The 24,913-nt window shown below is 42.8% G+C and overlaps 1 protein-coding gene across 6 annotated transcripts in view; it reads right to left on the bottom strand.

The window, feature by feature from the left end:
- The window catches only part of KLHL8 (kelch like family member 8), a 35,533-nt gene extending 14,246 nt beyond the window's left edge, over positions 1 to 21,287 (bottom strand). Inside the window, exons 1-3 of one of the 6 annotated variants that reach the window (XM_054030725.1) lie at positions 21,088 to 21,287; positions 9,743 to 10,086; positions 1,979 to 2,377 (exon numbers count right to left, since the gene is read on the bottom strand). In XM_054030725.1, the coding sequence (XP_053886700.1) occupies positions 1,979 to 2,377; positions 9,743 to 9,955 (612 nt within the window). In that variant the 5' untranslated portion in view covers positions 9,956 to 10,086; positions 21,088 to 21,287. Of the gene's footprint in view, positions 1 to 1,828; positions 2,378 to 9,742; positions 10,087 to 21,087 lie in introns of all 6 variants that reach the window. The other 5 variants (XM_054030722.1, XM_054030721.1, XM_054030723.1 and 2 more) reach the window with 5 other exon arrangements.
- Positions 21,288 to 24,913: the final 3,626 nt, after the last annotated feature.

Consider the following 24,913-nt stretch of genomic DNA (forward strand, 5'->3'; position numbering starts at 1 on the left):
GGCTCATGGGGCTCGTGCTACGGGGCTAAAAATAGGAGTATAAACATTTGGGCTCAGGATGGAGCCCGGACTCAAAGCCAGCGAGGGAGGAGGATCTTGGCTCCCGGGCTCCAGCCTGAGTTCGTCTGTCTACAGTGCTATTTTTAGCCCCTTTGCATGAGCTTGAGTCAGCTGACCCAGGTTCAGACTTGCTGCTGCAGGGTTTTATTTTTTGCAATGTAGATACACCCAAAGACTCCAGCAGCACAGAAAGGCCCTGGCAGGGGGGGAGGCAGCAGGATACTACCCTAAAAATAGCAGTGTACATATGAGAGGTACTGCTTGGGCACATAGAGAGCCCTATAGGGTATACCCCTGAGGGTTCAGGTGTGAAGGGCACTCTAGTCACATAAGCTGTGCCTCACAGTTTAGTATTTATACACATGCTAGCTGGGCATGCAATGTCTCCACTCTATGTGCTGCTGCAAGTGTGGACGTACCCTCACTTGACTAAATTCTTTATATAAAAAAGTGGTTTGCTTCTAGACAGGGCTTAGAAAATCCACTTGCTCACTCCAGGGTGAATGGGCTAAGTCACACCTTAATTGCTTGCGACAGAATAGTAGTTACACCAGGTAGTGCCACAAATACTGCCGAATACTTTCCTTCTTTCTCCAGGTGACTGAGGCCAGGTCTATACTTTTGCTGATATACCATTGTCAAATAAGGATGAGGGGTTTTTACAACACTTCTAAGCCATCAAAAGCCCTAATGTTGACATTTACACCAGCATAAGAGCGCTTTTGCGCTTACTTCATTTGGGGAACCACTATAAGCTATGGCACTTTTTTACTAGTATAAATTTTTCTATACAAGGAGAATTTGCTAGCAATACTAGCAAACCTTTTCTAGTGTACATCTCGCCTGACAGTATAGGTTAAAGGATGTTGAGAGCTAAATGGCAGAGACCCCAGATGCAGAGCAGACAAGACAGCAGAAAGGACTAGAAATATAGCAGTACACAGACTAGCCAAAGCATGGACCAAATCTTTGGTGCCAGATTAGCCGGGGACATCCAAGACTATTAGCCTAACTAGCAGAAGAGACGGGAGTGTGGAGATGTGGGGGTAGGATAAACGCATTACGGTGGGAAGATGTGAATTTGGGCACCATGGGGACATATTTAATTAGGCAAACTGATTTCTGTTTTCTGATTAGGTGTAGGTAGGTTTTTTCAAGTCCTGTCTCCAAATGTAGGAAGCATACAATGTTTTAATAGAACTTCTGACTGTCTCGGCTTTGTGTCAGGACAAATACTTATCACCAAAGAAATCATCCCCCCTCCCCTCCCTCCCCCCCCAACCCAAATTTAGTATTGCCAAATGTATTAAGTAGTGATGACTATATGTTCTCTGACTATGTATGCATTTTTAAAGGTTTCCCTTTCCAGAACAGATACTGTTTTCTGTTGTTTCTGATTAGCATGAAGTTCAATCATTAAGGTAAAATTTTTCCTTTCAGAAATTGGTAAAGAATGTGATTTCCTTTTCTGATAGCCAAGGACAGATCAGAATTGGTTCTATTCTAAACAGAAGACAACATAAATTTGTGACAGATTGTTGTACCGGGGAAAATGTCTTGCTTAGTAAAGGCTGAATATTAAATTGAAAAAGATTATCCAATACAAAACTACATCGATTATGATTTTTGACAGGGAAAGAAATACTTTGCATCTTTTGTCTGTTTTCCTTGTTCTTTTTTCTACTATAAACAAAATGGATGGCTTCATCTCTGCATGTTATAGGAAAATATGCTCCAATCTATGCATACACTCCAATCTTTTCCCTACCTGAGCAAGTATTTCATCCAACCATGAAGTATGATGCTGTGGATTAGCAAGAAGCCACTTGATAGCAGCACTATAAACCTGCTTCTCATTCTCTATGTTCAGATCACTGGAAGATAAGAGTTTATGGAGGTGCTGAGGTGACATACTCACAAAGTCCTCACATTCCACCACTTCAGTAAAATGTTCACAAGCATATCGGTCAGCCATGTCCATCAAGTCAATACGGTTGTGACTTTCTGCAAAGGCCCTCACTGCCAGGCAGTTTGAGGGATGAAAGTGTAGTTTCATATATTCACAGCAAGCTTTTGCTACTAGCTCCACCTGAAGAATGCAGGCTGCATATAAGAGAGGCTGGACATTATCGACAGTCAATGTAAGCCGGGAGGAATAGACGAACTTCACCAAATCTTCTATTGCATCTCCATCGAAGTCCCTGATCTCAATCAATGTCTGTTTTGCCTCAGCCATTTCAGAGAGAAACATAGCTCTGAAGTAAGGGATAACACAAGCCAGAACCAACTTGTGGCAAGAGATTAGCTTTGAACCAACCTGTCAGGGAAAGAAAAGAGACTTTTTAAATGGAAACTCTGGTATTTTGGCTTTAAAGAAATTTTATAAGTTATAGCTGAGATTGGAATCCTGAACTGTCATGTAATGTTGTGGTGCATGCTTGGTAAAAAACTGAATTCCTCTAATCGCTTATTTTTGTCATTTAACCAGCTGCATAAAAAACCAGAAGGACAGATTTCAGTTTAGACATCTGACCTTTTAATTCACAAGAGCAGGACAAGGCAACAGCCAATCCCTAGTTCAGGTCCCCAATAACATCCATTATTCCTTTTATATAAACCTCCCTCCACACAGGACCTTTTAAAAGATAAAGCAGAACTGGAATTCCCTTAAGAAAACACAATTCAAATAGAAGTCTGGGGATTAAGGAGATCACTGGTTTATCTTAGTTTACATACAAACTTAAAGTGCATATGAAATAAACAGTCTTCACTAGTATGGGTCAGTGGCAGCCATCCTAGGGAAAACAAGATATACAGACTGTAGCCTGGCAATGGTAGTAACTTTCTTGTCCCTCTCCCATGGATACTACAAGACTGAGGAAAGAGGCAAGTATCAACTCATCTCCAGAAGCAGGTGAGTGGTGCAGGTATAGGGAAGCAGACCATGGATTACTTCCTCCTCCCAAAAATATCAGGGGGCAGATCCTTCACTGCTGCAAATTGTCATAGCTCCTTTAACTTCAATGGAAATATGACAGTTTACATCAGGAATGGAAGGGCTTGGCCCCTCCAGGCCTCTGCTGCCTCTACTGTGCCATGCCAACCTCAGACACAGCAGGAGTCTTCTTCCTGACAAACCTCCAACTACAGCCATGTTTGAAGCTGCTGCAAAAGGCTGACTATTTTTTTCTGTGAGCTGAATTTGAAATTAAGTTCAAGTAAATGGAGTATGAGAGCAGCAGTTCTCAACCAGGGGCCTGGGGGCTGCAAGCAGGTTTCAGGGGGTCTACCAAGCAGGGCCAATGTTAGACTTGCTGGGGCTCAGGGCAGAAAGCCAAAGTCATGCTGTGCAGGGTTGAAGCCCGGGGCCCTGAGCTCTGCCACCTGCCGCTGAAGCCGAAGCCTGACAAACATAGCTTTGTGGGGCCCCTTGTGATGTGGAGCCCCAGGCAACTGCCCTGCTTGATGCCTTCTAATGCCGGCCCTGGCTTTTATTTGCAGAAAAACAGCTGTTGGGGCACTGGTGGGTTGTGGAGTTTTTATAGCATGTTGGGGGGAAGGGCTCAGAAAGAAAGGTTGAGAACCCCTGTATTAGATGACAATAGAAACTTTATTCTGTTTCTGCAGTTTGGGGCTGAGTGATGTTCCACATGTTTTGAAAGGAGGATTTATTTTTGTACAGGAATTTGCCCATCATCAACACAAACCTTAGGGGAGCAACAATGTATAAGAATTGCTCAGCCACAATGTATAAAAATTACTCTCCTGACAGCCTAACAGATGCTACTGTTCTATTGTACAGCCAAGCCAATAACTAAAATGTTATTTACCAAGATAGGAGGAGAAAAATCTGCTGTTTTTTCTGTAGGGAGCAGGGAGGAGATACTGTGCTCAGTGTCCTCAGGCACTGGCAAGCACAAACAGTTCTATATAAGAGTTAAATATATGAAACAAGCAAAGTAAGTATTTGAGCAATTCTGACCTGCAGAGCTACAATTCCATTCAAGGAGTTCCAGTTACACCACAGATGAAGAAAGCAAAGGTGAAGTAGTTTATAAAGCTACCACAGTCTCAAAATAATAAATACAGTTCAAATTCCTTAAATATTTGTTTTTCCATGTTATAGGCTTTCCTGTTAAGCCACCACTAGAATGGCTCCTTTTTAAAAGACGTTTCTCCATGTTTGTTCAAGGTGAACAAAAACCTTAGTTTCAACACAAGCATTTGGTTCATTGAGACATCACATGTGCAAATTAAAGAAAAACTTAAGATATGGTTGTTACACTGCAGCACTGTGAATTGGTGTTCTGTTTGTTTCCTTGAATGAAGGTTCTTCATCCTTTCAAATCAATGAACCGGGGAAACAATAGTTCTGTACTGTTTCCCCTCTTATAACTTAAGCCATAATGTACATTTAATTCTCCAGACAGGTTTTTTAATTGGCTAAAATGTGCTAAAAGGGAAATGAACAATCTATGCCCCTGTTTGTGGAGTACCACTAATACTACATTTGAGAGCTACATCAGCCTTTCACAGCTGTCAAATGTGATTTATCAAAAATAACAGTTAATCTTCTAGTCAGTGTTCATGGTTCAGCCTCTCAACTAACATCCCTCCTTTCTTAAACACATTGGATTTCCTTATTTTTATACTATATTTAGTAATCAGAAAAGCCAATTTAAAATTAATTTCCACAAAATCATATAGTCTTCAAAGTATTATTCTTCACTTCAACTTTGAGTCAACCACACACCTCATTTGGAACCAGAAGTATGTAATCAGGTAGCAGCAGACACCGCCCCCCCCCCCCCAAAGCAAATACAGTACTCTGATAAACGTAAACTACTTAAAAAAAAAAAAGCAGCATATTTTTTCTGCATAGTGCTGTTTCAAAGCTGTATTAAAGTCAGTGTTCAGTTGTAAACTTTTGAAAGAACCATAAAGTTTTCTTGAGAGTTACGAACAACCTCCATTCCAGAGGTGTTTGTAAGTCTGAGATTCTACTGTATACCGCTTTATCTGTAGCCACTCCATCTTAACTACTTTTTTAATACTACATCCTAAGCACCAGATTTTATAGGAAGGGATAGGAAAAGCCTTCAGCTACAGAATTTCTTTTACAGCATTATCAATCTATACAGTCTTAGTGGATATCCTCAACACAGATACATTTTAAGGGAACTGAGTTTCACTACCAGCTAGTCTGGCTCTCAGCATTTACTCCTGTCTAGTCAGCAAGTGCAACCTCTGATGCAGATACAAATATACACATCCAATATGTACTATTTTGATCCTATAACAAGAGCCACTTTAGAAGTAACAAAGCAGTGAATGTACAGTCTAGAACAACAAAACTTTATGAAGACTTTCACATGCTATAGTCACCTCAGAAGGCTCTGGCAAACCATCGAAACCAGCAGTGACAAACCCCATCAATTAGTTGTTTACAGAAGTTTTTTTAGTCCTCTTCGTTCCCTTCCCCAGTACTGTTCACATCTACCCATTATCACAGCTCCTAAGAAGCTGGGTGAAAAGCATCTGGCATCCCATGCCTGAAAACAAGTATGAATTCTGGTGTTAGAGAGAAAACAGCGAATGCTCCTTTTCCCCCTCCAGCTACTAGGTAGAATCTTGGGAGAGGGGGCTTCATATTTATCACAGCCAATAACTAGAGGCGGATATGAAACATGAAGTCTGCAAGCAAGGTCTTTGTACAGCATCCTTACAGAAATTCTCAAAATGTAATTATGTTTCTACTTTTTAGAAAAATCCTAGAGAATACAGATTTATATCCATTCCATAGAATTCTATAGGATGGTTCAAGAAGCTTAGAGAAAGAATTCCATTCTCTATGTTTTTAGAGCAATTTCTACAGAAACCTATTAGCTTTAGCTTTTCAGAGCACTTCTCTTAACCCTGTTGCCCCCAAGCTCCTGGATGTTTCTCCTCCACTCTTTCTTAGCAGCTTTTGGCTAGTAGATTTAGACCTCTATTAGGTGTCCAATAAGTTTCCAAGCTCTACATGTGCATGGATGAGCAAGTATGTGAAGCTGTGAGGATGGTCAGGAGAGAATGAAGTGTTAGAAATGATATTTAGAGAGATTTTGGTTAGAGAGAAGAAAAGACAGCATTTGGGGGAGAAGGAAAGAGAAAATCTATTATATTGACGGGGGGGGGGGGGGGGGAGAAGGAAGCAGAGTTAAGCCAGAAGAGAACATACAGATGGCCATCCTGGGTCAGATCAATGGTCCATCTACCCCAGTATCCTTCTTCGGACAGTGATTAGTGCCAGATGCTACAGAGGGAATGAACAGATCAGGGCCATCTACTTAGTGACCCTGTCATGCAGTCTCAGCTTCTGGCAGCTGGAAGGTTAGGGACACCCAGAGCCATCGGTTGCTTCTTGGCTATTGATGGACCTAACCTCCATCAATGTTAAATAAATGCAGTAAGCACGGCATCGAACTATTTTACTCTTTTAGACAGAGGAGTGACAGAATAGGTATTTTTTACCCTGGACAGTTGGGCTACTAGGTGCTGAACTGATTTCACACCATGGATAAGAATACAAAATCCCTGAAAGTATTAGGACTGGTCTACATCAGGAACTTACAGCTATGTCTTCAGGGTGTGAAAAATCAACCCCTTAAGAATATGTCTACACTGCAATTAAACACTCGTGCCTGGCCACTGCCAGCTGACTTGGGTTCCCCACCACAGGGCTGTTTAATTGCAGTGTAGATGTTCTAGCTCCAGCCTAAACTCTGGGACCCTCCCACCTCGCAGGGTCCTAGAGCCTGGACATCTACACCACAATTAAACAGCCCCACAGCCTGAGCCCTGGGAACCTAAGTCAGCTAGCACAGGCCAGCCACGGGTGTTTAACTGCAGTGTAGACATACCTTGAGATACATAGCTATGTCAAACTAACCCCCACTTTAGACAGTGTTAAGTCAATGGTGTTAAATCCATCAACCTAGCTATTACCTACTGGGGCGATAGATTAACTACAACAATAGGGGAATCCCTCCCATTGCTATAATGAGTGTCCAGCTGTTTCCAGAAGCGACCATTTATGATGTCAAGAAATTGCTCCTCTGAACTATGGCCCAATGTGATATTTGATCAGCTAGTATAGTATTACATTAGTTGAAATAACCCATTGTTACTGTTTTAGCAGATTTGGCATTTGATTTCTCTCAGTATTATGCACGGACTTAAGCAGAGGTCAGTTGTATAACCTTATGAGTCGAGATTTACATGTTTACAGATTCTACTGAATGGCCACATCAATTGAAATTGTATTTTGTTAGAATCTATAGTACTAAACATAAAAGCCTCTATTCCCTTACTTCTTTGACTTAGTCTGTCATTCCTGGGTTATACATTTATGATCAGTGCAAGAACCATGCACCAGTGAGTCACAGCACAAACTTCAAAAACATCATAAGTGGTCCCCTGTCCGATATATTCCCAGGCCTTCTGCTAAAGAGAAATCCAAGGACATTTTCCTAAAGGAAAAAAGTCTACCTCTGTTCTTGAAATCTCAATATGGAAGAAACATATGTGGAACTGTAAGATTAAAGTGAGATAATTCTCCGAGTACATGTCATTAAAGGGTCATTGGCAACTTAAATTTGGAGGAAAAGAGGCTTTTTTTCTTCCCTCCAGCTAGTCTTTGGGCAGGCCTGAAAACAACATTAAATATAAAGGCCCAGCCTTTCTTTTCCCTCCTTCTCTAGGCACAAATCTGCCTACTGGTGGGTTATACAAGAAGTGCTATCAAATGCATAAAGTAAACAAAGTTTTTTCTTTAATCCTTTGTCGGGTAGTGATCTTAATAGCTACACAATTTTCAGATGGAAGTGATATTTTTAAGGAGTTTATCTTGGGGCAAAAAAAGCTTCCAAATTCAGTATTTCAGACGTCAACTACTTGTAATATGATTGCTAGAACCAGTATTTAAAACAAAGTTGGCTAATTATTTGCATTTCAACAGGACTTCCTCACAGCCTTAGTTATTCTTGAATCTGCACTGAAGCTAGATGGCTCAATTTGTGATATCAAAAATCATTTTCATGATAGATTGATATTCAACATGATTATGACTTCACTGCAGATCAGTTAAGGTGAGCTGGCTTGTGATTAAAAAGAAACTCCGACTTAAATGATATAGGCTAATTGTTTGGATTTTTTTTTTAATTGACTCAATCCACTGCAATAAAATACAATTCAAGTCACATTTTTGTGGGTGTATAAGCTATCAAAAAATTGGATAACAAATGTATAATGAGGTAAGCGTAAGACATTTTAAACAACATTTACAGTATGCAGATTGAGAGAGAAGGAGAAAAGGGGAAAGGAGAGAGACATGAGGATGGGTAATTGGGAAGGAACAATGAGATTATTCCAGAAGGAGGTGTTCAGACAGCAGAATAAAAAATGGGGAGAGAGTTAGGGTTGGTATGTATCTGCCACTTTCCTGCCTTCCAACAATAAGTTGTTCATATGGCAGCATCCTGAGGATAGGAGAACGTCTTAGAATAGATTGTAAACTCTTTCGAGAGCTCAATGAAAGTACTGTCAAGAATTGTGTCTTTTCGTTCTGCTGCTGTTCTAGCTTTCCTACCAGTAGCAGCAATAGACAATGAATATATTAATTAAGAAGAGAACAGCCTCAGATCCCTTTTCCCCCAAAATGGAGTGTGGGAGTAGAACAGAGTAGCAGAAATGTCTTTCCTCTGCACCTCTTCATAGTAACCTCTGGATGGGGATGAATTATACCTTCTCTCCTCCATAGTTAAGTGGATAGGAGGAGAGAGTTTCAAATTTATCAGATATCCATTAGGCAGAGGCTTACAGAAAACATGGAGTCCCCAAATAGGATCCAGGAACACCATCCTGATAGAAAACCAAGCACCTGAGGGTGGCATAGGGGCTGAGGTTCTCACTAGGGCATTGCCTCTTATCTAGGGAGTGGAACTACTCCACCATCTCTTTTAATCTACCACGCTTAATATGCAGAGAGAGCTCTGTGGCACCTTTAAGACTAACAGATGTATTGGAGCATAAGCTTTCGTAATGCATCCGACAAAGTGGGCATTCACCCACGAAAGCTTATGCTCCAATACATCTGTTAGTCTTAAAGGTGCCATAGGGCTCTCTGTTGCTTTTTACAGATCTAGACTAACACAGCTACCCCTCTGATACTTGACACGCTTAATATTTATCTAAAGCATTTAATGCTGTTTTGTGCTATATAAAAAGGGGTCCTAATCACAGAGAACTTTCACTATAGATAATGTATAGATGAAGAGTAAGGGATGCAATGCAACAATAGCTAGTGACTGAATAATGTTGCTTAACACCCATGTAGTAAATTCCCACTTTTCTCCTGGGTCACTTGTTTTGTTTTGTTCTTTAGGAGAGAATTAGGAATATTAGGATTCTTGGAATAAAGTGGGGTTTTTTCACATTTTCAGCACCTCAGCCTGAAATTCCTGAGCTGCCAGCAGTGTTCACAGAATTACAAGCAGCCTTTAACAATACCCCAAAATCAGGGGATTGTAATAATTTGCAAGAGATGATTAAAACTGCACCACATTTTAGAGCATGCTTCACAAAACATTAACATAACAGATGTGGGTAGTGGGAAAAGAGAATGAATAGTTTTATCTGTCACCTTCAATGTAACATCACAGAGTTCCCCAGCTTCATAGAAGTGAAGAAGAGAGCTATGAAAATCCTTCCAAGCTTCATTTGCTTCAAATACGAAGACTTCTTCACCATCACTGTTCAGAGATCTATCTTGCTGCTGCTGCTGCTGCTGCTGCCGCCTTTTCCCTTTTATCTGATAGTGTTTTGCTGACTCTGGGGTCATAGATTCTGAAGCCATTGGATGTTTTCTTCTTTCACAGCATGAATATTCAAACACTTCCCATTTAAAAAAAAAAAAAAAAAAAAGAAAAATCCAGCTCTCTCAGAACTCAGGCCAAACGTCCGAAGTCAAGTAGAATTGCCATCTTCCTATGTGCAATGATAAAACAAAAACAGATTAAAACATTTTCTTCTGATAGTCTTCTCCAAATGTTAGGTTTCAGAGTAGCAACCGTGTTAGTCTGTATCCGCAAAAAGAACAGGAGTACTTGTGGCACCTTAGAGACTAACAAATTTATTTGAGCATAAGCTTTCGTCGGCTACAGCCCACTTCATCAGATGCATAGAATGGAACATGCAGTAAGAAGATATATATACATACAGAGAACATGAAAAGGTGGAAGTTGCCATACCAACAGCAGGAGAAGGGGAAAAAAATTTTTTTTTGCAGTGATAATCAAGATGGCCCATTTCAGACAGTTGACAAAAAGGTGTGAGGATACTTAACATGGGGAAATAGATTAAATTTGTGTAATGACCCAGCCACTCCGATTTGCACTTTCAGAGTTCTTACCAGTAATTCTGTTCCTTTGAAGATACCATCACACAGGAAGCACCAGACCCACAAGTCAGAATCCTGTGCAGATAATATCTTTAAAAAGAGACAGGATATCTTCTCTAGGGAAAATTGATTTGACTTTATTTAAACCTAGTAAGATATTTAAACATAGAAAACACATTTTCAGATTGAATCAAAATTAAGTGTAATGAAAATATCAAAGACATTCTGTATTTAACAATTTTTCATATATAAAAAATTGTAATTTAAAAAGTATTTTAGAAATTTGTTTGTACCTAGAAGCTGTGAAGTGGAAAATAAAAGGAAAGAAACAATTTAATGTTCTTATCTAGCAACCTCAGCTTACCAAATTCATTTTTCTTGATCTCTGAGGCATTAAAATGAAGATGCTGTACAAAACTTTGTTCCTGCTTCATCAAGGGATGACCGTGTTTTCATTCAGACCCACACTGAAACCTTTTAAATAAAGAGAGTGTCCAATATTGCTTATGTAGTTCTCTACAACTAAAGAAATTTTAGATGTGATATCAATACATCTCACCCAGGATCATGAAAAAAAAAAATGTATGTTTGGGGTGGAGGAAGGAGTGTGTTTTTTATGTTTTGAACTTCTGTGTCATTCTCAAGTATGTACATGAGGATAACAATTGACTTTATTTTTTATATAGATAAAAACAGCAATATTAGGCACCAACTTCAATTTGTGAATGAAAACTCAGTTAAGGGAAATGGTGAGGGCTAAAATTTTCAAAAGCGTTTATGTGACTTAGGTTCCTAAGTTCCATTTTCAGAAGGGACGTGGGTCTGGGCTCCCAAGTCATTTAAATGTTTTGAAAATTCTACCCAAAAATCAAAGTTCTTGTTATGTCTGCTATGAAACATTAAAGCCAGGTCTACACTAGGAAATTAGGATGGTATAACTACGTTGTTCAGGGGCATGAAAAATCCACAATGTTAAACCGACTTAAATTCCAGCGTAGACTGCACTAGGTTGACAGGAAAATTTTCCCATCGACTGTCTCTCAGGGAAGTTGATTATCTATGCCAATGGAAGAACCCCTCCCAATGGGGTAGCATCTTCACTGAAGCACTACGTGGTGCTGCTGCCATGTGTGTAGATAAGCCCTAGGATCTTAACTCAAGTTAATACACCTTCTCCTCCCCCCACCCCCGACGTACCTTTCTTCTCTCCTTTCTCTGCAACCCCGTATCTGTCACAACTTTGTTTCTTTGTTTAAAAAAAGGAGAAGGGATATTATTGTTGGAGTGAAGTCCCCCATTACCAACTGCCACTGTACCTCAGAGCTAACTTAGAAAACATATTAATAGGCTCCAGAAAGATGATCTGGTTTACACAAGTTCTCCTCACTTTGAAGTTAGGGCTTGTCTTGGCTGGGAGGTGGGGAGGGGAAGGAGGAGGAGGAGGAATTTAATCCTTTTTTTTTTTGCTTCATGTCACGTAATGCACAGTATGCAACACAGTAACAACGTGCACACAGGACAGTGTACTCTGTCAGTGCATATCATTGTGTACACATGGCAGTGGTTTGCTGTGAACCGAGGGTGTGGCATTCTCAGAGGGTACCCCACATTCCTTTGCTTCACTGGGCATTTTGGGTTCCCTCCCTGGTGACAAAGTCTTTGCCCTCTTTCTGGCCGGAGCTCTCCAGATGTTGTACTAGGTTACAAAGCTGGATAATGATCAAGATGTTATTGATGGCTTTTGCACGCATGAGGTTCCCAAACTGTTTGGGGGCAATTGATGGGCTCCATGTGCCCATCTGTCCCCCCACCCCCCAATCAGGGCACAAAATTCATAAGCAGGCCCTGCCACCCCTGCCCCACAAAAGGGCAGTGGAGAGGGTATTCCAAGCTGCCTAGAGTGGCTGTGTAGGACACAGCCAATCAGGGCCCAGCAGGTCAGTATAAGAAGAGCTGCAGGGCCTAAGTTCCAGTTCCTCGCTAGAGCTGGAGGAGCGTGGATGGTGTGTGGCTGGCTGAGGGAGCTGCAGGACCTCAGATGAGACAGTACAGCCAGAAGCTGGGGAGAGTGAAGAGGACACCTGAGCTGGGGACTCCATCAGGACAAGGCCCTGAGGTAAATATGAAGACAGCACTGGACCATGGGGAAGTAGCCCAGGGAATTAGAGCAGCAGTGTGACTTAGATAAAGGGACACAGCAGAAAGCTGCTATCTACAGGGTCCCTGGGTTGGGACCTAGAGTAGTGGGCAGGCCCAGGTTCCCCCTAGCCCCCATTAGCCACTGGGGGAAGTGGCCCGGACATTGAGGCACTTCAGAGGGGGGAACTAAACTGCAGCGGCCCATCTGGAGAGCTCCAGCCAGAAAGGCCCTAAGAGGGCAAAGACTTTGTCATCAGGGAGGGAACCCTGGGGCACTGCTCTATCCTGGAGCAGGGACAACTTGTGGGAGATGTTATGGAGAGAGACCCCTGTTGGGCCTACACCCCGGAAGGGGTTTTGCTTTGCTTTCATCACACAGACGGACTGTGTGTGACTCAGCCAGAGGGTTCAGTCATCAAAGACACACCACAGAGGGAGTGAGTACAGGCACATACACTTGGCCAAAGGGAGCACTCACAAGAGGAAAGTGAGCCCATTACAGTCTTACTGCATAATGCATTATAGTTGTCACAGGAAAGCTGAAAATTTTGGAATCCTGGTAGGGAGCAGCTGATAATTCTGGCACTTCTGAAGTGGCTGAGGCTTTTGCAAATAAGTTCTATAATTTCTCCTCTTTGTGGTGCAGTCGAAGTTGTAATATAGGGATTTATCAGATGGTACTCTTGAAAATGACCTTGCTAGTTCTGTTTCTGAATGTATTTAGTTCTTGGGGGGGAAAAAAAATGCTTACTGTCAGTTCAGAAGCAGTTCATTTTGGACGCAGAGTATCAATGAACACAAGACTGGTGTGGAGAAAGTAAATAAGGAAGTGTTATTTACTCCTTCTCATAACGCAAGAACTAGGGGTCACCAAATGAAATTAATAGGCAGCAGGTTTAAAACAAACCAAAGGAAGTATTTCTTCATACAACGCACAGTCAACCTGTGGAACTCTTTTCCAGAGGATGTTGTGAAGGCAAAGACTATAACAGGGTTCAAAAAAGAACTAGATAAGTTCATAGAGGATAGGTCAAGGGGTTCTGTCAAGGCTTCACCAGGGATATCAGGAAACTGATCCAATAGCATGAGTTAACTATTGAGTGACTTATTTCCCTACAGCTTCTCCCCTTTCCCCTAATTCAGTCAAGTGTAACAAAGTCAGCTACCTTCTAATTACAGAAGCCCTGGTTTTGTACCTGCTAAGTAGAATTTCTTTAAAAACAAAAAAAAGTTATCTACTGGGGTAAATTACAAGCTAAAACCACAACACACCCACTTTTCTTTATTAAGTTACCATTAAAAGAGATCTGTGTCTTTTGCTAGTTAGAGACTCAAGTGTCTTCCGTTCTGAGAAATAACATTGGCTTCAATTCTATTTTCTATTCTAAATGTCTGAGGGAATCTCCCGCAAGCAGACAAAGTTTTGAAAGTTTTTAGAGGAGAAGAAACTTAAAGTGCAACTATTATACTTAAAAACCACAGAGTGCCAATAGAGAGATGCTGGACCACTAGAACAATGAAATTAGCATAACTATCAAGAGGAAAAGAAATATAAAGTGCTACATGTGCTGCGGAAAAAAGGATTATGATATGGAGTGTTAGAAATATGTAGTTAGATTGTAATGCATAAGCACAGAGGGACAGAATTAAGATTCCAAGTGAAACCTTAACCTAGTATTTCCTGACTTTAAGGGTTTGACTGCAAACTCTTAGTGTTCATTTTATAGATATTGTGTACTGAATGGAACTGAATTTTAACAAAATTCTAGTCACAAGATATTTGGCACTGAAGACCTAAAGAGCTTGCCTATTTTAATCAGTATAATTTTCTAAACTGCAAAATGACTACGCTTCTTAAGTTTGAAATTTGAAGTAGAATTATGGCTATAAATTAGTTATCAGACTCTAATAAGTTGTATATAGTCTTCACAGACCAGATTAGTCTCTGGTGCACAGTCTCTCTCAGGCATAGAATACAAGTAGTAATAATTAGATTTTTTTTTTACGTTATTCCAGTTTATTAATATATTGGTTTCCACATTTCATTTACTAAGTGGGTCAGCTCGAATGTTTAGGTTTGCAGACAGAATGCGCTGTGCATTATACACTACATGCAAAATGACACTTGAGAGGAGATGCATAGCATTTTACAGATAAAGTCAAAAGCAACTCATTCATCTTTAAAAGTGGTCAAATCAACATAATACACACCAAGTATTCCAGTATGTGCACTGACCACCACCTAGCTACAACTATTGAGGACCTGTCTGCTCATGAGACATTCAAAATCCTTATGGAAGAGAAAGCAATTTTAACAGTAAAGAAATAGCAATGAACTTTCAGATCTCAGTAATTAAAAGTTTTCTAACCTAATCTCAATATATTCATAAGACTGGGTGAAAAAAAAAAATTAAATTAAAAACAAACTGACAAAGACAAGGAAAGAAAGTTACCCTACCCCCACCAACATATCGAGAAGAAATTTTGTCTTTTTTCCTTCCAATATCAGGCTTACAAATACATTCAGGATAATGGGCCAGATCTCCTCAGGTGCACCACCTTGCCCTTCCTCCAAACTCAACTCTGTACAGCCTTAGAACAAGTATCCTACATTTAGAATTGGACCGATTCAAAGAATAGATACACCTCAAAGTCAGTATTCAGCAAGTATTGAACTAGCCATTCTAGTCAAACCACTTCAAATTTAAGCAAACATGAACATTTAATAAGCTTTAAATTAATCAGCCTGACAAAAAAATATGCTTGGGAAAGGTAGAAACACACACCCGGGACAGTTTCTTAGTGTAAATATTCACAACAGCGCTAACTAATTACAAACAATTCAACTATTGTCCCTTGATCTAGCAAGAAAACTTAAAAGGAGACATGGCTCGGATTGTTTGCTGAACCAAAGGATGGACAGAGACTCTACGCTATAGAGTTAGGTTTAACATAAGGCATAAGATCTAATTAGGTCAGTGTACACACTACAGCCCTGCTCCCCCCAGATGTAAGTACCCTACTACACTGAGGCTAGGTCTACACTACCCGCCTGAATCGGCGGGTAGAAATCGACCTCTCGGGGATCGATTTATCGCGTCCCATCGGGACGCGACAATCGATCCCCGAATCGACGCTCTTACTCCACCAGCGGAGGTGAGAGTAAGCGCCGTCGACAGAAAGCCGCAGAAGTCGATTTTGCCGCCGTCCTCACAGCGGGGTGAGTCAGCTGCGATACGTCGAATTCAGCTACGCTATTCACGTAGCTGAATTTGCGTATCTTAAATCGACTCCCCCCTGTAGTGTAGATGTACCCTTACATAACTCCACTTCCACAAGAGGCGTAGAGCTTATGTCTGTGTAGTTAGAGCAACGCAGTGTCCCTGTAGACACTGTGGTTACTAACATGGGCTGTTGGCTGTTATTCTTGTCAATTTCACGGCTCCAGCATGACAAGAAAACTGCTCACAGCTCTGGCTGTCACTCTGGGGAGGCTCCAGCTAGAGCCCAGCTGTCAACTGGGCTGCTGGTCCCCAGCTGGGCTGCTGCCTGTGCTCCCACCTCAGAGCTGGGCTGCCCAGCAGCCCTGACTCCCCGTCGCCCCTGGACTCCCCGCCAAGGCAGCACCAAGGTTCCCTGCCAGGGGGGCAGCTGCCTGGGCTCCTGGAGGAAAACTGCGCATTGCTGAGAGCCTGGGCTCTCAACCCCTTATACAGCCCCTCTTAAGTTGGTGGAAGTACTCCTGGTGAGGACACGTACCAATGACAGAAGGAGGGCAGCGTGGACATGTGGACTGCAGTAATTATTGTGGTGCCTCTAAGTTGACCTAACAAAGGTCAATTTTAGTTTGTAGTGTAGACATGCCCTGGGAAAATTAAGGAAGAGGAGGAGAATGCAACTATCTAGTTCAGAGTGCAACCAAGAAGCAGCTGTTCACTGTTCATCCTCTGATTAAAGCTAAGTATCAGAGGGGTAGCCATGTTAGTCTGAATCTGTAAAAAGCAACAGAGGGTCCTGTGGCACCTTTAAGACTAACAGAAGTATTGCAGCATAAGCTTTCGTGGGTGAATGCCCACTTCATCAGACACGTCTGATGAAGTGGGCATTCACCCACGAAAGCTTATGCTGCAATACTTCTGTTAGTCTTAAAGGTGCCACAGGACCCTCTGTTGCCGATTAAAGCTAGGTCAGGAAGCAAAAAAAAAGAGGAAGTATACCTTATACAAAAATAAGTTAATGTAAACCTCAAAACTCTTCGGTTAACTGTTAATCTGATTTAGTAAAGATTTACACAAGCCCCATGCTAATTGGGAATGCAAAGGGGGACAGAGCAAGTGATATAGATTATTTATACATAAAGAAAACATGAAATGTATATTTTAATAATTATTTTTTGTTTGATACTGAGCTTGAAATAAGTGAATTAATCCTGAGAAAAGAACTGTCATTCTACCAGCCCCAGAAGCATTAGATTTTGTGGCTGGATTTATACAAAGAAACCCATACAGTTAAACAAAAAAATAATTAAGCATTTCACTGAATTAATCAACTAAATCTTTTCACAATAAATATACAGAAGAGAAGCACTTTACTTTCTTGCAGAATACAGATTAAGACTCCTCAACATGAAAACAAGCTAGGGTTCAATCAATATAAAGGAAGCTGTGTGTGTAACAGAATTTGTGAAATACCGTTTTGTGCATTAATTAGACAATTACATTAATAAGACAATGTAAAAGAAAAAGTGTCCATATATTTGGCACGACCCAAGGACATTTAATCTCTTTATACAATGAAACCCAGATGACTACTGCAGACAAACACCTTCTCTCAGGCCACTGCCCACACAAATATCTTGGTTCTTGGATAACTGCTGGCAGACAAAGCAAGAACGGAAGGAAGAAAAAGAAAATCTGTGCATCTGTAGTGGAAAGCATGGTCAGAAACAGACTCATTTTTCCACAAGGAATTTTTACAATCCTGTGTCACAACTATGAAGACACCAAAAGGAACCTACTTCTTTACCTTGGCTTAGGGACTACAAAGACATGCCTGCAAAACTTGTTCAGCCATAAAACCTCTTCATAAACACAGACAACTTCCACCCAACCTCAGAACCTTTCTTGCTGTGAGGAATTACTGCTATCATCTATTTGCTAGGGCTTTGGAGAAGGACTGAGGATATGATTGTGATAGAGTATTCCATTAGCTAACAAGTCAGTAAGAATCCCCAGTGCACCAGTATTCACTTAAGCTTCTGGGCAGCTAATTCTGTTTGGATTTTTATTATACATAATCAGAGCCCCTACAGCTGTGGACACGTCTTTCATATCTGTAGGTTGAAATAAGTAATTTATTTCAGATATCACAAATATTGAGGACAGTCTCATGGACACCAGGAAAGTCAAACTGAGCACAGAATCAGAAAATACCGCCTTCCAAAAATTCAAGCCATTCACAAAATAGCAATCCAAGGACAAACAGCAAATGGGGCTGCCGCCAGCATCTGCTTTCCTGGCTGGTAAAGGTTCAGATAATTTAAGGTCCCTACAAAAGGGGGAGGAGAGCTGAAAATGTCTTCTTTCAGGGAATCTTGCCTCCCATTCTATGGCTAGGGCCCTACCAGATTCATGGTCCATTTTGGTCAATTTCATGGTCATAGGATTTTTAAAATCATAAATTTCATGATTTCAGTTATTTAAATCTGAAACTTCACAGTGTTGTAATTGCAGGGGTCCTGATCCAAAAAGGAGTTGGGGGAGGAGGGTTGTCGTAAGGTTATTGTGGGGGGGGTTGTAGTATTGCCACCCTTACTTCTGCACTGCCTTCAGAGCTGGGTGGCCGGAGAGTGGCGGCTGTTGGCCGGGTGCCCAGCTCTGAAGGCAGCGCCCTGCCAGCCACCCTTACTTCTGTGCTGCTGCTGGCACGGTGCTACCTTCAGAGCTGCTACTTGCCAGCCAACAGACACCACTCTCCAGCCACCCAGCTCTGAAGGCAGCGCAGAGGTAAGGGTGGCAATATCGTGACCCCTCTAAAAGAACCTTATGACCCCTCCCCTGTCCCCGCAACTCCCTTTTGGGTCAGGACTCCGAATTTGAGAAACACTGGTCTCCCCCATGAAATCTGTATAGTATAGAGTAAAAGCACATAAAGACCAGATTTCACAGTCCATGATGCATTTTTCATGGCTGTGAATTTGGTAGGGCCCTACCTATGGCACACGCACAAACACACGAACAACAGCCTGACCATTATTAAAGAAACTATCACTTGACAATGGTGAGCATCCAGTATTAAAGTTCCCTTCATACGCCAACTAACTGAGAAAACAAAAACTACTTCCCAATGCATCCTGGATCTCTGTCAAGGCATGGTGCAGAAAGAGCACTGTGTGCTCTAGCCAATAACCTCCTCTAGGCCACTGTCAAGATAAGGCCATTCTCATCTTCTTGGACCTCTCTGCATTTGATACCAACAATCATCAAATTCTCTTGCCTCTCAAAGAGGTTGCAGGAATGAATGGAAATAATCTGAAACAACTCAAGTTCTTCCTCTCAGACTGCACCCAGAGACTCATGTTTGAACTTTTTTTGGATTCTGGAAGATGAACAATCATGTTCTCTACCATATTCAAACACCTACATGAAGTCAGTAAGGGAGGTAGTGAGACAACATAGGATGAAGTGTTCCATTCAACTCCAGATCTATCTCTTGCTGTGAAGAATTATCATTGGGAATAACACCATTTAATTAGTAGGGCTTTTGTGGAAGAGCTGAGATTATGGATGTGAAGGGGTATTTTGTACTGATTTGAATTACTGGCTGGATACATTAGTTTTGGTATGTAGGGATTCTGTTATGCTTCTGAGTGATTAGACCTGTTATTCTAAATCTTCAGTGAGCTAGAAAACTGCACACCATCCCGTTAGATTTAGACACGATGATCCATGCAATCATGACTAACGCTCAATTACTACAACTCAGATCTAAGAATGCAACATACTTCCAAGAAAGCTTTAGCCAATACAGAATGCTGACTAATACAGCTCAATATAGGTACATCACCTCTGTGCTGCATGCGCTGCACTGTCTCCATGTTAAAGCCAGAATCCAATTAGAACTTTGTCTTCATATCCAAGATCACCATGCAATTGGCCCTAGCTACATGAGACTGTCTCTCTTCATAACCATGACCTGTCACACCTGCTATACACATGCTCCCCAATTTATACAAGCGTTCCGTTCCAGAATGCCTTGCATAACTCGAATTTTGCGTAAGTCGGAAATGTGTACCCGACCATTACGCGCAAAAACAAAAAAACAAAAAAAACCACCACCACACACTCCTATTTCTAGCTTATGGGACTTTTTCCCTGAGTGCAGGTTTGCGTAAGTTGGGTTTGCATAACCGGGGGCCGTCTATACTGTATAAAAACTATTAACCAGGGCAGCACTAGACAGTGTTCACAGGAACCAGACTGGGACTGTGGAATTCAATACTCAGACATATAAAAATGACTACTAACTTAAGCATATGGAAAGAAAAGTTTGTATTATTTCTGATTTAGCTTTTCCGCGCTAAATTACACACATTTTTTGTTTAATACTTGAGACCCTACTTAGCTTGTAAGCTCTTCAGGGCAGACTCTCTATGTGCCTTTACTGTACTTAGAAAAACTGTGCCCTGGATCTTGGTCTGGCTGCTAGCAGGGGTAATACAGGATTTAGCCCTGTAACCAAGGGGCAGCAGTTCAGCTCTAATTAACACGGCTACCCCCTGATACTTGACAGATCTAATTAGAGCATTCATAACATGTTACATTACTATAGTATTTTATTGCCACAGTATTTGCATGATAGCCAAATTCTTTCCAGAAAGAGAAAGAGGAAGTTTAATGTTTATGAGAAATAAGTTGACTAGTTAAATACTTCGAACGTTCAAATGGAGTGATCAGTGGAAAATGTGAAGTCTCGTAAAGTGCTAAATGGTATGATGCATGTAGGGTGACCAGATGTCCTGATTTTATAGGGACAGTCCTGATATTTGGGGCTTTTTCTTATATAGGCTCCTATTACCCTCCACCTCCGTCCCGATTTTTCACATTTGCTATCTGGTCACCCTAGATGCATGACAATAACGTATTAACCCCCTTATTGTCAAAATGTGGGGTTTGCTATGTCACAACTGACAGACGCATAACCTGCAGCTGCGTAAGGAAGTAATTTTACAAAGATGCACGACCTCAGCCGGCCCTCCCCCGCCCCACACACCCCGTTCCCCCCAGCCCCGCACCTCCCTCCCCATCCCCGCACACCGCCTCCCGATCCACATCCAGCCCCCTCCGCCTCCCTCCCCAGCCACCCGCCGCTCCCGGGCTACCTGCCCGCCCTCCCTCCCGGCAATACGCCCCCGGAGTTCTCCACAGGTTCCTCTCTAATCCCCCGCTCACCTCGTCCCCTCGGCAAACCCCGCCCCTCGATCCCGTATCCCGCCGCTCGCGAGCCCAGGGGCGCTCCTATGTGGGGCCACTGCGCCCGGCCGTTACCTCTCGCGCGCCGCCCTCTCAGCGCCGACGCAACTGCACGGGGCAGCAAAGCCCTACCGCCCTAGAACGGGGGGCGGGGGCGGGGAAGGGCAAGATTGTGCGCGCGCATCACAACCCCGGGGCTTGTGGGGGTGCAGGAGCTATCTGGCGCATGCGTACCTGTAACAGGGTTAAGTATTAGCGCGGTAGCCGTGTTAGTTGGTTGGTACGCATGTGCAGTCCCACCGAGGCGCGAGGTGATTGGGGGCGCAAAACACACGCGGCACGGACTCCTGCGCACGCGCCAATCTGCCATCATGGCTGGGGGCGGGAGGGGAATTGGAGCGACTGGGGCTTTCTTGCAGGGCCCCCTGGGAAATGTAGTTGTAAGTCTCCTCCTGACAACTTACGGGGACGAGGCGAGGAAATCTACATGGCCCGGCTGCTTCTGTGCCAGGGTTTTTCCATCTTTCCAAAGGTCCTCACGCTGCAAGCCCTCCACAGGCCAGCTCTGCGAAGCACCGTTTTTCTGCATGCCCACACCTGCACAACCCCTGCCTGCTTAATAACCACAACCACCTGAGTGTGCACCTTTGCATATGCGTAAGCCAGGAATTGCACCTTTGGAAAGTTGGCCCGACTATGCTTAAAAGACACACACAGAAACTAGGGGTCCTGTGGCACCTTTGAGACTAACAGAAGTACTGGGAGCATAAGCTTTCGTGGGTAAGAACCTCACTTCTTCAGATGACTTGCATCTGAAGAAGTGAGGTTCTTACCCACGAAAGCTTATGCTCCCAGTACTTCTGTTAGTCTCAAAGGTGCCACAGGACCCTCTGTTGCTTTTTACAGATTCAGACTAACACGGCTACCCCTCTGATACAGAAACTAGGGTGCTGCTGACCCTGATTCAATTAAGCCATTTTAATGGTTTTCCTGTAACTTTAGTAGCAGCAGGCTCAGGCGCCGCCACCGCAGCTCCTATTGGTCATGGGTCACGGCTAATGGGAGCTGCGGAGTCGGCACTCAGGGTAAGAACAGCGCACAGAGCCTCCCTGGGTGCCCATGCATCTAGGGGCTTCAGGGACCTGTGGTCGTTTCCGCAAGCCGCACGGAGCTAGGGCAGGCAGGGAGCCTGCCTTAGCACTGAGCCCCCGCTGTGCCACCGACCAGACCGGAGCCACCAGGGTCCCTTTCGACTGGGCCTTCCTGCCGAAAACCAGTCGCCTGGCAACCCTAGCTCTTTTGCTTTTATTAATGTAGCTAGAGCCCCACCTGAGTACCTGGAAGTGCAACAACAGAGGAGGAGAAATATAGAAATTATCCCACAGTAAAATCCCAAAGGGAAACCCCTTATGTACACAGAAATAAATTACAGGTATCCAGGCGGAAAATGCACTACGCTAAAGGATAGGGTAAAACCCTCTTTTTCCAAAGGTTTCTGAGAACAACTGTGATGCTTATGAACTAGTTATGTTGACCAAGGTAGACAGTCTCAGCTTGTGAGCTCTAAAAAGGCTATGTTCAATCTCCCCAGCTTTCACATGCAGCAAAGAAATATAGGTTCTGTGTGACTAGATTGTGGAACATCAAGTTACATAAGGCCAGAAACCTCAAGTCTGCTTTCTGTGGTTTTGTTAGAGGATGTGTTTGGAGGGGAAGCTCAGAGCTGCATATATGACATAGTATATGAACTCTCACTCCTTAGTGGACTGTTGATCTAAGATGTTGAATCTGTTAATATACAGGTGGGAGAAAGGACACTTTGTCACCTGTGGTAAGCACCTCCCCACTGGAGCTTACACCTCGCACCCACTCCTGAACCCCAACCCCCTGTCCCAGGTCAGAATCCCCTACTGTATCAAACTCGCTCCCAGAGCCTTTACACCTCACCCTGTCCTGCACCCCAACGCTCAGCCCCAGACTAGAGCCCCCTCCTGCTCCCAAACTCCCTCCCAGAAAGAAACTAATATAACAGCTGTTCTAAGGTAAGAAATAGGCTATTTTGAATTAACTTAACTATATTCTACATTTTAAGAATGAAATGTAACCACAGAATGGCTTTATGTTAATTAAAAGGCAAGTTTAGTATAGGATGAATAGCCACGATGCCATAATTTTGATCATTTTGTTTTAAATTAGGAAAAAAGACTTGTATACAGGGGCCCCACAAAATCTAATAGGTGTGGGCCCACAGGAGAGTTAATCCGGCCCTGCTGGCAACAAAATTTTGGAACTCAGCAAACAACAGATCTGTTAGTTCTTAAGACTTATTGTAGAGTCACTGACTCCAGTGCACTGCCTTAAACCCTGAGGTAGCTCTGCAGGTACCCTGCGTCAGTTTCCTTCTTTTTCAAACTTCTTGATCCAAAGTCTTTATGCATCAGTGTGGAGGTTTGGGTCCTTGCTGGGTAATAACTCTGTCCCCCATTCTCTGGGGAATACAAGTTTACAGCCTACCCCCCAGAGCTAGGTCACAATTAAAATAATTCCCTCTCCTATAGGATTGCCAACTCGGACTGAAGTTATTCTTGGAGATTCCCCATGACATAATATCATTTTCTTAAAATATCCTATTAAAATCTCCCAGATTGCTTTCATAATCACCGGGAGATCGATGCCAATTCTGGGAGACTCCAGGCCACTTCTGGAGGGTTGGTAACCATACTCTACTAGGGTCTGGAGTCCTCCTTCTCCAGCCCTTCTCTCAGAGCTGGGTTATAACTCAATCAACCTTTTCCCCTTTGCATCAGCAGTCCACAGGACTCTCCAAGAACAGGAGTAGGATAAAAGCTGTTTCTTTCCTTGGCTCAGGAATTCACAGCACTCCACCCAGAGATGGACTAGAATACAAACAGCCTCTTTCTCTCCCTCCTTGTATCAGGAGTTTATAGCTCTTCTGCTGGGTCTGGGTTGCAATTCCTACCAACTGCAGGCCTCAGCCAGTTTCTTTCTAGCTGGTCCCTATTTCACACTCCGCTCTTTTACTTTGTATAGGTCAGCAGGCAAATAGATTTCCTCCTCCTACCACCATCTCCCTGTTCTGAAGGAGATGGCAGCATATATATTGCCCTCCTTCTGAGGGCTTGTTCTGGTTGACTGAGAAAGAGGGGAGCCTTGCCCTATTCTACACCACAGGATTCCTGGTCCTGAACCCTTAAAAAGACAGTGGGCTGAGTTTTACCCCCTGAACCACTAATTCCCTGGGGCTACTTCCTCTCTTCTTGCTCTGGCTTTGGTCACTTCCTAGGCCTTCGTTTGTGCCCATATTCCTGGCACATGGTCATCATCTAGCCCCCTCTGGGCTTAAAAGGCAGGAATACCCCACTACAGGGTTACTGATTCCTGTGTGTATTTATCTCTTTCTCGCTAGACATTTACACCTTTCTCATCACTCAGGTATCTGAACACCTACTGGAACTGCAGTAGGAACCAACAAAAGTCAGGAGAGATCATAAAGACCAGATGAAGACTGTAATGTATTCTACTGGAATTTCTTTTATGGCTATTTAGTTTGAACCTCTGAAACAGAACAATGCTTTAGAAGAAAACTCTGCGGTGTCCTTCCAGGGTGCACGTGACAACTTCCTCCTAGATGTTGTTTAGTCTTTCTGATGTCTGGTAATGGACTTCTCAGATTTCATATTATGATATTGTAGTAGGATGGTGGATGTTTAGGACCCACTATGGGGATTGTGAACTCTTCTGTGGGGTCATTCTAATGCTTGAATCCTGCATAGAGATAATTTTG

This window comes from Malaclemys terrapin, chromosome 5 (assembly GCF_027887155.1).
Source record: "Malaclemys terrapin pileata isolate rMalTer1 chromosome 5, rMalTer1.hap1, whole genome shotgun sequence".
Classification (NCBI taxonomy): domain Eukaryota; kingdom Metazoa; phylum Chordata; order Testudines; family Emydidae; genus Malaclemys; species Malaclemys terrapin.